We start from the raw sequence: 12,969 nt of genomic DNA, 5'->3' as shown, positions 1-12,969 counted from the left end.
AGCTTCGAGGGAACATTGCCGGTACCCATTCCTAACTCTGTTCCACATGTGTTATGTTTCCTTCAGGATTAGCTAAATAAGAGAGGATTATTTTCCATTTATTAAACTGCATTTAGCTACTCTTTCGTATCACATTTACTTTGGGAATGCACCAATTGGTCCACATCCTGTTTATGCAGGGCCCACTTTTAAACGGTAAATTGCTGAAAATGTAGCCATATATAGCGCTTTTCTGTGTCTTGCACTCCTTTGCATAGATTGAAGCATCTGTGTGTTCCTGTTTTGTTGAGTGTATCTGTCTGTGTGGCTGTTGAAGGCTACTGAGAGTGTGACCTTCACAGTTCACCAGAGGACCATCTATTACATTTGTTAGGTTATGCGTTTTTGATATTATTGCATCCTCACTGGCACACTCAGTCCTTAGTGTGGGCTTACCCTGCTCCATACCTTGTTAAGGATAAAGAACTTACAACCTGGAAGTAGATTATATCTCCCATAGTGAGATACAGAGAATGGTTGCTTACCAGGGTAACTCTGGTTTTCTGAAACCCAGGTGATGTTTGGTTTTCACCTCCAAACAATCGCAGTCAGAGATCAGGTGAAAGAGGAAAGAGCAGAGAGCGTCAAAATAAAAGGGAAATTATGGGAGCAAACACCAGAGTTTAACAATTGTTCATCACTAAATACAGTACAGATATTTTAATAAGGAGAGGTTATTTGAAAGAATGAAATTGATTTACTGATGAACAGAATTTAAACAGGTGATTTGCCGTTAGACTCAGATGGCCTATCTCAGCGGAACAGAACCCCGTCTGTGAAAAGGATTAGAGCAGGAGCCCCGAGAGCCTGGAAGCTGGTGGTGGAATGGTTGAATGGAGCATGAGTGATGAGATGAGGCGTGTACAAGGAAGAATAACCGAGGACACAGCATGAATGCTGATTGGCCTGGAGAAGGTGATTGGACTAGACCACTTCAGGAACGCCTTTAGCCACACCTCACCAGGTGTAGACAATCGGCAGTTAAACCTAGGCAACACCTGAAGACAACTGCATTTCCACTGTAAGGAGTGTAAGGGTTGCAATGGGCTGTAACAAAGGACAAGCACAGATGAGTCCACTATCATAGACTGGAACATCATTCATAACTTTTTATGTTATAAAGGGGGTGGCAGTAGAGCTTCTGTGATTGGTCACATCAGAGAGTGCTTGGTTATCAGAGAGTTACCATAGTAACCAAAGGTTTTAAAGATTGCAATATAGCTATTGTTGTCCAGAGGGGCCGATGGTGCGATATGGCAGCCTCGCTTCTGTCAGTCTGCCCCAGGGCAGCTGTGGCTACAACTGTAGCTGCCTCCACCAGTGTGTGAATGTGAGAGTGAATGAATAGTGGCATTGTAAAGCGCTTTGGGTGCCTTGGAAAGCGCTATATAAATCCAATCCATTATTATTATTATTATTATTATCAAATCAACAAAATATTAAAGAATCATTAAATATGTGGAATAGTTCATTCTTTCCTTTTTTCATCAGTGGTTTACACACTGGCTTGCAGGCAAAATGTCACTGGTTCGATTGCAACCGGAGATACAAATCAGGGTTGTGCCTGGAAGGGCATCTGGTATAAAACTCTGCCGTATCAAAAGATGCTGAGCTATCAGGTGTGGTGACCCCTTGTGACAAGGGAGCAACTGAAAGTGAAACACTGTTTTGCTTTGTCTTTGTGTAAAGTGTCCTTGAGTGTTTTGAAAGGCGCTTAATAAAATGTATTATTATTATTATTATTATTAATGTTTTGTATAGAATCATAACAAAATGTGAAAAGTTCAAAAGACTATGCGGCTGTTTAGCTGTGCCTGTCCGTCTGCCATCAGCTGAGAGAGATGCCGGTCAACTCTCTGGAGAAGCCGTGGACGGTAGACCCCTCTGAGGTGGCAGAGCGGCGGGATCTTAGGGACAGTCGCCTGGTGTTCAGCATCGATCCACGCGGCTGTGAAGATGTAGACGACACGCTGTCTGTACACAAGCTCCCCAACAGAAGGCTGGAGCTGGGAGTTCACATTGCTGATGTCACTCACTTTGTCAAAGAGGGTTCGCTCACAGACTTGGAGGCACGTTCAAGGTGAGGAACTGGTTGGAGTGGTTGGGTAGAGTAGGTGGGATATAAAAGGATAAAAGAAAATTACAGCATCTTGCATAAGTGTTCAGAGGAACTTTCAGAAGTACAAAGAGGCAAGAAAGTTGTTGCCTGAATTAATGTTGCATCAGCAGCATGCCTTGTAGCGCAATTATAAATAACACAGAGGGCCACCTTAAATAAGGCTCGTGTCTGATGTGAAGCATTAAGCCTTAAATGTCTATCATTTAATCACATGTAGAAGGACTTCACAGGGTCCATGATGGCTTTGAAAGTATCACTGGCACCAGGAATTGAACCAATGGTCAGCACGTTGTTGGTTCAATCCCTGATGCCTTCGGGCTTCATGTTAAAGTCACCTTGCACAAAATACTTAACCCCCAAATTTCCCTGGATGCATCCGTTAGTGTGAGTGTGCATGTGAGAGAAAATGCTTAAAGGTATAGACTAACGCGCTGTATGAATATGTGTGCGAATGGACGAATGCTGGTCGTGCTAAAAGGTGGTTGGGGTTCTCACAGTAGAGAACTGCTACACACAGAACACAGTGGTCCATGTTGTTACGAAGAACTTGTGCTCATTTTGAGTACGATGCCATTAACAGGACAGGGGAATGTTTCCGCTGTGGGAAAGCCTGAGTGATTTTCACTGTGGCCTTCATAAACATATATTACTACGGGACATGGCAGCCATACTTGTACACAACATTCAACCAGAAGGTCATGCAGCAAAAAAAGGAAAAATGAGTCCGCTTCCAACTAAATTAGTTTTATTCTACTGAGTGGTAGAAGTAAAGAACAGTGTGTCACACATCATTTGTTTTCAGATCCCCTTTGTACAGTTACGGGTGTCAGGAAAACACCGGAGGTCACATGATGGCATGTGACCTTGAGTACCTGATGTTAATGGTTTGTCTATAATTGGCTTTCAGTGCATCTTATTAATAAAGAGGATGATGATACAAGACAGTTGAACCACAGTAATAGAACAAGAAGATATTCATCTGTGTTTATGTCCAGATATATGCACATGTTCTGATTTATTTATTTATTTTGTGCTGTATTGTACAAATGAATAAAACTGAGTTTAAAATATCTGCAGTAAATGAAGTGAAGGTCGGGGCTGCAAAAGTAATGCTTGCACTTGATCTCCACAAATTTTCCTTCCTGGGAACATGCAGCGATGACACCATGTGACAGGGAAGCAGCCCAAAAAAATTTGTGTCACAGCTGAACGGCCGACAAATCTGCAGCAAATGCATTCTGCTGTCATCTCGGTGTAATCTCGCTATAATCCAAAATCTCTACGGAATTCTTTCAGCACCTTGTTGAGTCTTGGAAGTGAAGAAAGGAGTGTTCAGAAGGCAGAAGTGTCTAACCCAGTGCTAATAAAATGTATCTGATAAAGTGTAGTCTGCAGATAAATTAGTAAGAAGGTCCATGAAGTGCATGTCGTTTTTTAAAGGCAGCAGCAGCAGCAGCAGCAGCATGTACAGAAGATGATTGAGAGCCGAGTGAGGAGAGAAACTCCGTGTAGACTGTTAACAACGTGCACTTATAAAATAATACTGAAATCTTACTATATATTTTTTATGTTGTGATTTTTAATGTAGTTTTGGTCCTCTGCTTTCTCTCTGACTTACTCTAAAATTCCATTTTACATTTCATAGCTGTCCACAAAGCAGCGTGCAGATCACCCACCTGTCCAGCTCGCCTCCACACTTTAAAGAAGTAAATTAAAATCTCATGATTGTGGTTTGAAGCCTTAAATTCTATTTCAGAAAATGGGGAATATTTATTAAATCATAAGAAAAACATTTTGCTTATTTATTTCATCCTTCCTGACTTATTAATAAACAGAAGGATGAAAATGACAAAGGTGGAACAAACTCTGAATATTTAGTACTTATTTTCAAATTATGTCTCACTTTTGATTAGAAAGAAGATGATAAAGCTGCTGCTTTGATCTCATTGCCTTTTTATATTTATTATGTCACTTCTTAAGGGCTACAACCTACTACCTGGCAGACCGCAGGTACGACATGCTGCCTGCTATTCTCAGCGCAGACCTTTGCTCACTGCTGGGAGGTGCTGACAGGTTAGTAGACTTCCCATCACACGTTTCATTTTCATATGCTTAAAATGCATGCTAGTTGTGTAACTGACACTTTCAAATTCAGGTATGCAATGAGCGTGCTTTGGGAGCTTGACGCAGAATCCCTTGAAGTCCAAGAGGTCTGGTATGGTCGTACACTCATCCGCTCCTCCTATCAGCTCCACTACGAGCTGGCTCAGGCGCTCCTCAACGGAGAACAGGTTGAGGTAGCGGAACTGGCCAACCTGGGTCCTCAGGAAAAGGGTTCTAAGCTAGCTCAACTCACTGAGGCACTTGAGATGCTCACACATGTAGCCAGACATCTTCGGGCAAAGAGGGACAGAGGAGGAGCGCTGGAGCTGGAAGGAGTGGAGGTATGATTGGTTTCTTGTATCTTCATAGAGTATTTTGTGTGTTTTGGTAATGTGTGTACTTAACAGTAAGACTATATAAATAAAGACTGCAAACATTTAAGGTTCATGTTCTTAATTGAAAGCGTAAGCATGTTATAGCTGAGTGTCTAACCCTAACACATCGTCACTACTGACGTCTAACATACGACACAAAATGATTCAATGAATCTGAAGTGAATCAAACAAAGTAAACCGTGCACATAGCTTCAGTGGAGAGAAATCCATTCTGCACATTAAAAACTGGAACCACTATCTTTCTCGCACATTTCAGCTGCAGAAGATTCTCCCTTCTAAGCTTCTGTCTAAGTGAAAGTTTGACTTAACCTCTGTGTTTGGTCATTTTGTCAGATGACATCATGGTTAGAAAATTCAGTATCAGTCACCCCGAAACACTTCATACAGCCGAGGGGAGGAAATCAGGTCAAAAGACACCTGTGGAAAAGGGCCAGGGATTAATGATAACTAATGATTAAATGGAGATTGGTCTATAAACATGTAGTCAGTGATAATGATGACAAAGAGGTGATGATGATGTTCGGCGTCATCATGAGAATCCCCCAGCTGCCACGGTCTATTGCAGCATAACTAAGGGAGGATTCAGGGTCACCTGGTCCAGCCCTAACTATATGCTTTAGCAAAAAGGAAAGTTTGAAGCCTAATCTTAAAAGTAGAGATAGTGTCTGTCTCCTGAATCCAAACTGGAAGCTGGTTCCACAGAAGAGGGGCCTGAAAACTGAAGGCTCTGCCTCCCATTCTACTTTTAAATACTCTAGGAACAACAAGTAGGCCTGCAGAGCGAGAGCGAAGTGCTCTAATAGGGTGATATGGTACTACAAGGTCATTAAGATAAGATGGGGCCTGATTATTTAAGACCTTGTATGTGAGGAGCAGGATTTTGAATTCTGGATTTAACAGGAAGCCAATGAAGGGAATCTGCTCTCTCTTTCTAGTCCCTGTCAGGACTCTTGCTGCAGCATTTTGGATCAGCTGAAGGCTTTTCAGCGAGTTTTTTGGACATCCTGATAATAATGAATTACAGTCGTCCAGCCTGGAAGTAATAAATGCATGAACTAGTTTTTCAGCGTCACTCTGAGACAGGATATTTCTAACTTTAGAGATGTTGCACAAATGGAAGAACGCAGTCTTACATATTTGTTTAATATGTGCATTGAAGGACATGTCCTGGTCAAACATGACTCCAAGGTTCCTCACAGCGTTACTGGAGGCCAAGGTAATGCCATCCAGAGTAAGAATCTGCTTAGATACCATATTTCTAACATGTTCAGGACTCAGTACAATAACTGAATGAATTTAGACGCAGGAGTCTTCCAGGTCTTTATGTTTAGTTTGGTTTTTTGCTGTGTTATTTACAGAATTACAGATGGATACCATATATTTCTTTTCATCGATAATAAATTATAGTACGGTCTAATAGAGACGTTATTTTTAAAATCAGGCGTCTAAGCAGAACACGTTCCTCAGCAGAAAACATTTTATCAGAAAGTCATTTCAGTGAGAATATTGGAATAAAGAAACCAAGCACTCCACTGTGAAACCACTGACAGTTTTCACATTAGATCACAGCCATTTATCTACAGCGGCTGGTCGGCCATCTGTTAAAACCTCATATGGACAATTCCTGTTGTTCTATAAGATGCTCTCTAATAGGATGTCTTGGATTTATTTATTATTCAGTTATTGCATTCCTGTTATGGCTGTACGCACACAGAATATTGATATGAAGTAAAAATGATTCTCTCGGGTTGCTTCTGGGATAGTGGAAAAACCAATATATTTCTAAAAGTGTGTTTAATGATTGAGCTGCCACCCAAAAATCAAGTTCTTATCTTGACAAAGCTGGATTATTGACCGCTGGTGAAACATCAGTTGTCCTGAAGGATAAGGACAACAGATGTTTCATCTTGATCTATTATATAAAACGGCCAAAACTGTGTTCAAATCCAAACTTTCTGGCTTCTTTTGGTTCCTGCTGAAGTGCTTTGGGTCCCCTCAGTTCATCCTTAGTCTGAGAAAAGTTTTGTTCTCTCTTTAAGGCACATTTCCTTTGAGCTAACTTAAACTCTGATTGGCTGTCCACTATAAACAAAAAGCATGAACAGCAGATCGGTGGAGTTTCTGTGCCCATGAGCAGAGCTGTGTGCCTGTTAGGGATATGTGTTCTTACTGGTATGATAGAGAGCTGAACGTAGGAAAGACAGTAGACTGTTTTCAGGTTGAGATTCATTCACATTTGGTTCTCCGTGCAGCATTTGTTCCGGTGGAATGGTGCATATTCAACTGAGTTAAAGTAAACTGTAGTAAAATGTGGCCCACTGATGCATTTTCATATTCTTTTTCATTGAAGTCACGTTAGAAGCATTTTCCCTTTTCAGGTGGGTGCCCAGCTGGATGAGGAGAGGAACATTACGGCCCTGGTCCCTCGTCAGCCCCTGGAGGTCCATGAGACCGTGGCAGAGTGCATGATTTACGCCAACCACTGGGTGGCCCGCAAGATCCAGGAAGCTTTCCCCAACCAGGCCCTTCTAAGGTGTCACCCACCACCACAACAGGAGCTATTCAACCAGCTGGTGGACACTGCAAAGGCCAAAGGTTTCACCATTGACACCAGGTAATGTTTTTGACTGTTCAGTATAGAAACTGAGGAAATGCATATTGTAGTCCAACGCACATCATGTTCAGACACACAAGTGTGTGAACCTGAAATGTTTGATAACACGGGGACACACTCAGGTGTCACATGAGCAGTCAGACAAGAAGAAGACATGTTCCTTCAGCTCAGGTTGAGGTTGAAGCCAAATATGCTTCCAAACCAAAGACTAGAACATATGATGAAGCATATCTTGCCTTTGGCTTCAGCTTCACAACAGCTGTCGTGGCAAGGTCGGTCTCCCCGACAGAATTAGTTTCCCCTGCGTCGGGAGCACACGCTGGGCTGTCCAAATCACGGACAAACAGGATCCCACATTCTTGATTTTCAGTTCACAAACACTTCTTATAACGACTAACTACTCCTGAAACTTTGGAGGTTTTAGCTCTTTACACAGTAAAGTTACAGGATAAATATAATTATCAGGCAAAATGTCCTTCGTTTGTTAAAATAATCCCGTCTGATACCACGAGAGGACAATAAATATTTCATTTTCTGTTGTAACCCTTAAACTGAATGGTAATGTAACGACACTCAGGTTTCACTTTTTTACAAAACTAAAACATCACTACTTCCACGTCTGACTGTTTGTAATGGAGGCGGCGTAACCTGGATCCACACTCCGTGCCCAGCGAACGCTCGCCACGCAGGGGGAACACATGCTGTCGGCGATGCCGACCTCGGCACAACGCTGATCCTGCCGCAGTTTGTTCCCCGGTTCAAATCCCGGACAAACAGGATCCCACAGCTGTTTATGCTTTTAAACCCGTTTTGCACAGAGAGCAGTGTTGAATATTCTCACACGGGAACAAAACAAACAACTCAAATAATTAAAGATGGTTTGTTTTTCTGTTTTTTAAAAGAGGCAGTGATTTATTTAATTACAACCTGTAATCTATTACAGTTAACTTTTATTTGTTTAACTGTTTACAAAAGGTCTGAGGATCTGAGGCGTGGAATGAACTGCAATGGAGTTTGAAAACAAAATATGAATGTGCGGTTGGAGGATTGGGGGGGGGGGGGGGGGGTTAAACCAACAGCAGAACCGGTCCCAGGACAAGAGACATGGTGATGCAAGTAGCTTTGTGTCACTGACTGCTGAGATGAGAGGCCTCACTCATCCCTGGTTTCTGGCTCTGTTCCTTCAGGTCCAACAAGGCTTTAGCTGCCTCACTGGACCGAGCTGTGGACCCACAGGACCCCTTGGTGAACAGGTTGTTCAGAATGATGGCCACCACTGCTATGTCACAGGCTCTGTACTTCTCCACTGGTGCTCATCCTCAAGACCAATACTACCATTATGGTACGATACCGCTGCACAGCTTTTATTGGCTGCACTAGAGTTTCAGTGTGACTGTGGGTCAGTCCATCCATCACACGTCTGCACACACTTGTCCAACGTCTGTTGTTTGTGAAGAATTATTCGACTGAGAACTAGAAAGAAGGCTAACGTGCTGATATTTGCTTCGTTGTCGTAGGTCTGGCTCTGGATCGCTACACACACTTTACCTCACCCATCCGTCGGTACGCAGACATTGTCGTGCACCGCCTTCTTACCGCAGCCCTGCACATGCAGAGGGGCGTTGTATCTGGTAAAGCACCAGCCAGTAACAAAGAAGTGGAGGAAATGGCTCACCATGTCAACAGCAAGAACAGGGTCAGGGGTGTTTTATTGTTTGTGTTTTTCAATGATTCACCTCTTACTCTATTAACAGAAGCTGTGCTGACGTCTGTGTTTCATTTGCAGGCAGCACAGGCAGCCCAAATGCGATCCACAGCACTGTTTCAGTGTCTGTTTTTCAGAGAACGAGACCCTCAGACAGACCCGTGCTGTGTGGCTGACGCTGTTGTCTACTCCATTCGAGACAACGGTGTCTTGGTGTTTATCCCAGAGTAAGAACCTTCAGTCCTGTGTTTTGTTCTGCAGTCTTCTTCTTTTCCTTTGTTTAATGGAGCTGTACAGCAGCTCACAGACGGCCAACCACTCGTGTATTTTTAATAGACGAATTCAAAGTTTATGACAATGAATGAATTTGTTGGAAGATGTAATTGCACGCTAATCAATGTATATTTAACAGTATACACGCTAGTTTTATTTTCTCTTAAAAAACCTCAAAATGAGTTTTAAATTGTATAAATTTACTAAACTAATTCCTTAAACATTTATTGTGAGCAGGGAAAATCGGCTAAAACCCCGAATCTTTTCTCTACCAGGCTTTAAATAAGTTAATTGCATTGCTGAAGTTGAGTCTGTGGGGAGGGACGGTGCTTTGGAGCCAGCCTTGTGTTTGTGGCACTTCTACGTTAGCTTAGCTAACCTCTGGAGGTTGCTGCTTGTTTATTGCAAGGAAAGTGTAATTTAATAACATCAGTGTTCTCCATGCTTGTGGTGTTACAGGGATATGCAATATTAACAGTTTATTAAAATGTAACCTGTGGTCATTTTGAGAAGGCTGTAGAATCCATGTAATGATTAAAATCACAGGGCGCAAAGCAGGTTGAGTAATATCACTGAGTAAGTAAGGCTGCCTCTGACCACAGCCATGTTGTTCACAGGTATGGTGTGAGGGGGCCTGTGTATCTGAAGAACAAAGAGGGCCTGGTGGTGGTAGCGGGACAGGACGGCAGCTGTGATTGGCAGGGTGGCACTGTGCGAAAATACCCGGACCGCATTACCACCACCTCCAGCTGTGGCACCTCCACCTTCAAACTGTTTGACCACATCACCGTAAGTCACAGAAAACGCTAATCAATCATTTTAGAAGGTTTCCAGCAATGCAGCGCCTAAAGGCGACGATTCCAAATATATATGCATGAGTGTATATGAATCACAGGTTCATACGACTACTGGATCTTTTGTGGTCCAACATTAAGAGACGTTTTATGATCTTGTTGTGATAAAGTGTTGTGTGGTTGCTGCTTTGTTAGCTAATCTCAAGGTAACAAAACGTCAGTAAGATGAATGAGACGAAAATGATTCCTGAAAATAAATCATTTAAAGTTATTCAGTTTATTGTTTTTAAATATTATATGAAAACAAAAACATAAGTGTGGGGGGGGGGGAGGCTCTCCTCCAAGACAAGAAATGTAATGCTTCCCGTTTGTGGCGTTTCTACACAAACCTTTTTGTAAAGGGAGATAAAAAATGACAGTGGGCGGTAATTGTTTTCACATAAACGCCTTTAAACGCTGCACGGTCGCACTCTCTCTCTCGCACTCGATAAATGATCCATTGTTGCTCTGCACACGTTTGTTACCACAAACGTCGCATGCACTTATGTCATTGTCATGAGACACTCTTGCAAACAAACTCACGGTTTAGTAACACAGTAGAGCAGCGTGTTTACGGGACAGTAACAGTAATCTAATTACCTTTTTTGCAACAGTAATCCCTTACTTTACTCGTTACTTGAAAAAAGTAATCTAATTATGCGTTGCTGCCCATCACTGGCGTCAAGTTATATTAAGTTCAGGCATGTTACACACGATGATTGTGAGGAATAAGTGCATGTGATTTAAGCAAAAAGAGCAGGAAACATTACCCTAAGGTTAGCTAACAAAAAGAAACTGAAGTAACGGTGTGTTATTCTCACATCTTTGGCTTTAAGACATGAAAAAGTGACAGAGTACTGCTGCTTCCACTGTTATCAACATCTTTTCTTTCTTTCATGGACTTATCCTGGGGTCATAAATGTCAAAGGGCAAAGGCAATGCTAACAACATAGCTTACTGATGGATGATGATGGATGACACATGTGGCCAAAACAAGATAGAAAGAAACATTAGCCCAAACACAAGTTGTCCACCACAGCATTGACTGCTGTCAAGCTATGATCATATCAAACAAAGAGATGATGATGATATTCAACAAACAAATCAACAAAACAACAACCTCACTGTGACACTTGACCGAGGTCACAGTGTTAATGAATGTTTTTCTCCCCCTCTGCTCCAGTCTCCACGTCGTGTGAATGTTAGAAAGCACAGTAAAGAAAGTTCGTGTACGGATGGATGAACGTTTGTTACATTGGATACGTGTGTGTAACATACGTATCCAATTTATCCTATTTATGAACAAAATTGTGGCACAGTCGGAAACTTCTCCACTCTACACCACTGTCTACTTAGCTGTGACGCTGCGCACAGTGCTGAGAGGACTGCTGTTATATATTACGTCACAAACCTTAAGTGGGCCTGTCTTTGCATAGCATTCCATTAGACTATTTTCAGTAGGTGCCATTACTGTGTAGTGATCGAACTGAGGAATACTGTGACTTACGTTCTCTGCTCTCTTCAGGTTCGTATTTCTGTCCACTCTTCAACTTGCCACGCTGACCGTCTAAACCTCGAGGTCATCAGCAACAAGCCTCACCACAGTGCCAAGTCCCAGCAGCCCAGCCCTCAGGGCCGCAGTCAGCTGGTCAAAGAGGTGGTGCGTCAGAATGAAGAGGCGCTGGCTCAGGAGAAGACAGCCCGGCGCCCCAAACTCTCCAAAGAGGAAAGAGAGTTTCGTCAGAGCAAAACTCCCAGTCTGTACTCTATTCTGGAAGAAATCAGAGAGTTGGCTCTGATGGATCTGGAAAGGGCTTCACGCCTCCCGGCAACAACAGCATAGAAACGCTGTAGCCCAGCTTTACCTCCAAGCAGACACTTGTGAGAACTGCACGCTGTGCGCTAACAGAACGGTGATCATTGAAGATCACTCGTGCTGAGTCATCCAGGTCATTCTTGTAGCTCCAGATTGTGTGTGGACAAACCACACGAGTGTGTGAAGTCACAGGAAAGCAAACACAATATTAAGTAAAAACATGTCCCGCCATCTTTTTAGAAACCAGAGTCAAACCGAATCAGTGGATACGTTTTGTAAAAGTTAGTTTTTAAAATCACATCAAGTTAAACTTAGTTGTAAGGAGGATAGGGAACGTGTTAATGCCAGTGAAGTGTCAGCAGTTACTTTGACAAGACCTAGTACTCACTGCAAATGTGGTTCAATCCTGCAGGAAACTAGTCAACTGCAGCAGGTTAAAGAAGTCTGGTAACAAAAGGCTTTTCTCTCAGCACCAGTGATCTCAATATCTCACTGGTGGGATCAATGTCTTGTGTAAATTAAATGTCTTGTGTTATAGAACCATTTTTGGTGAGTTCACACATATTGTACTACCTGTGACCACTTCATACAAAACCCAGCACGAGTATTGTTCTGGAGATGATAAAACGTCCACTCGTCCATTTTCTTCTGCACGTCCTGGAATCTGTCCCAGCTGTCATAGGGTGAGAGGCAGGATACGCCCTGGACAGGTCACCGGACTGATAAAACTTCATGTCACTCATTAGCAGACTTTAAAATAAACCCGTAGAGTAATGAACACACCTGAGGTTGGTTGTGTTGGAAGTGATGTATAAAACTAGGATGTATTTATCTTATAGTTTGTATATCAAGAGCCTGTATAGAAGACACCAACACCAAGGACATTTTTATTGTTTGAACTGGTAAATAATCAGAAGCGTTTTTTGGTTTGTGGATTTTAAGATCGTTTTCTAGAACTACCAACAGAAATATGAACTGTACATAACTATTTCAATATGTGTGCAGTGGCCTGTAATTAAAAATGGTGTTTTCATTAGCGCAGATGGAGCCACTTCATCGTGTTGCGTTTCAT

At 42.4% G+C, this 12,969-nt stretch overlaps 2 protein-coding genes across 2 annotated transcripts in view; both read left to right on the top strand.

Annotated features, from left to right (window-relative positions):
• The window catches only part of LOC309714675 (kinesin-like protein KIF1B), a 105,663-nt gene extending 99,740 nt beyond the window's left edge, over positions 1-5,923 (top strand). Inside the window, exon 13 of the mRNA XM_082547286.1 lies at positions 5,592-5,923. The gene's annotated coding sequence lies outside the window, so the exon portion shown is untranslated. The remainder of the gene's footprint in view (positions 1-5,591) is intronic.
• LOC309714633 (DIS3-like exonuclease 1) lies at positions 18-12,944 on the top strand. The gene is made up of 10 exons (XM_082547187.1): positions 18-21; positions 1,872-2,119; positions 4,139-4,231; positions 4,314-4,602; positions 7,035-7,270; positions 8,458-8,612; positions 8,788-8,966; positions 9,057-9,202; positions 9,866-10,037; positions 11,607-12,944. The coding sequence occupies exons 2-10, from the start codon at positions 1,881-1,883 to the stop codon at positions 11,922-11,924; spliced, it is 1,827 nt and encodes a 608-aa protein (XP_082403313.1). The 5' UTR covers positions 18-21; positions 1,872-1,880; the 3' UTR covers positions 11,925-12,944.
• Positions 12,945-12,969: the final 25 nt, after the last annotated feature.

The sequence above is a fragment of the Aulonocara stuartgranti genome (genome assembly GCF_965226115.1).
Source record: "Aulonocara stuartgranti genome assembly, chromosome: 9".
NCBI classification, from domain to species: Eukaryota; Metazoa; Chordata; class Actinopteri; order Cichliformes; family Cichlidae; genus Aulonocara; species Aulonocara stuartgranti.
The sequence above is the reverse complement of the archived record's forward strand: the minus strand, read 5'-3'. Positions and strand labels throughout refer to the sequence as shown.

What these genes read in the sequence shown, in the direction of transcription:
- LOC309714633 (XM_082547187.1), top strand. Translation starts at nt 1,881, where the DNA reads ATGCCGGTCAACTCTCTGGAGAAGCCGTGGACGGTAGACCCCTCTGAG. An exon ending in CTGCTGGGAGGTGCTGACAG is followed by an intron (nt 4,232 to 4,313) that starts GTTAGTAGACTT and finishes TTTCAAATTCAG; the next exon opens with GTATGCAATGAGCGTGCTTT. An exon ending in AACTGTTTGACCACATCACC is followed by an intron (nt 10,038 to 11,606) that starts GTAAGTCACAGA and finishes TGCTCTCTTCAG; the next exon opens with GTTCGTATTTCTGTCCACTC.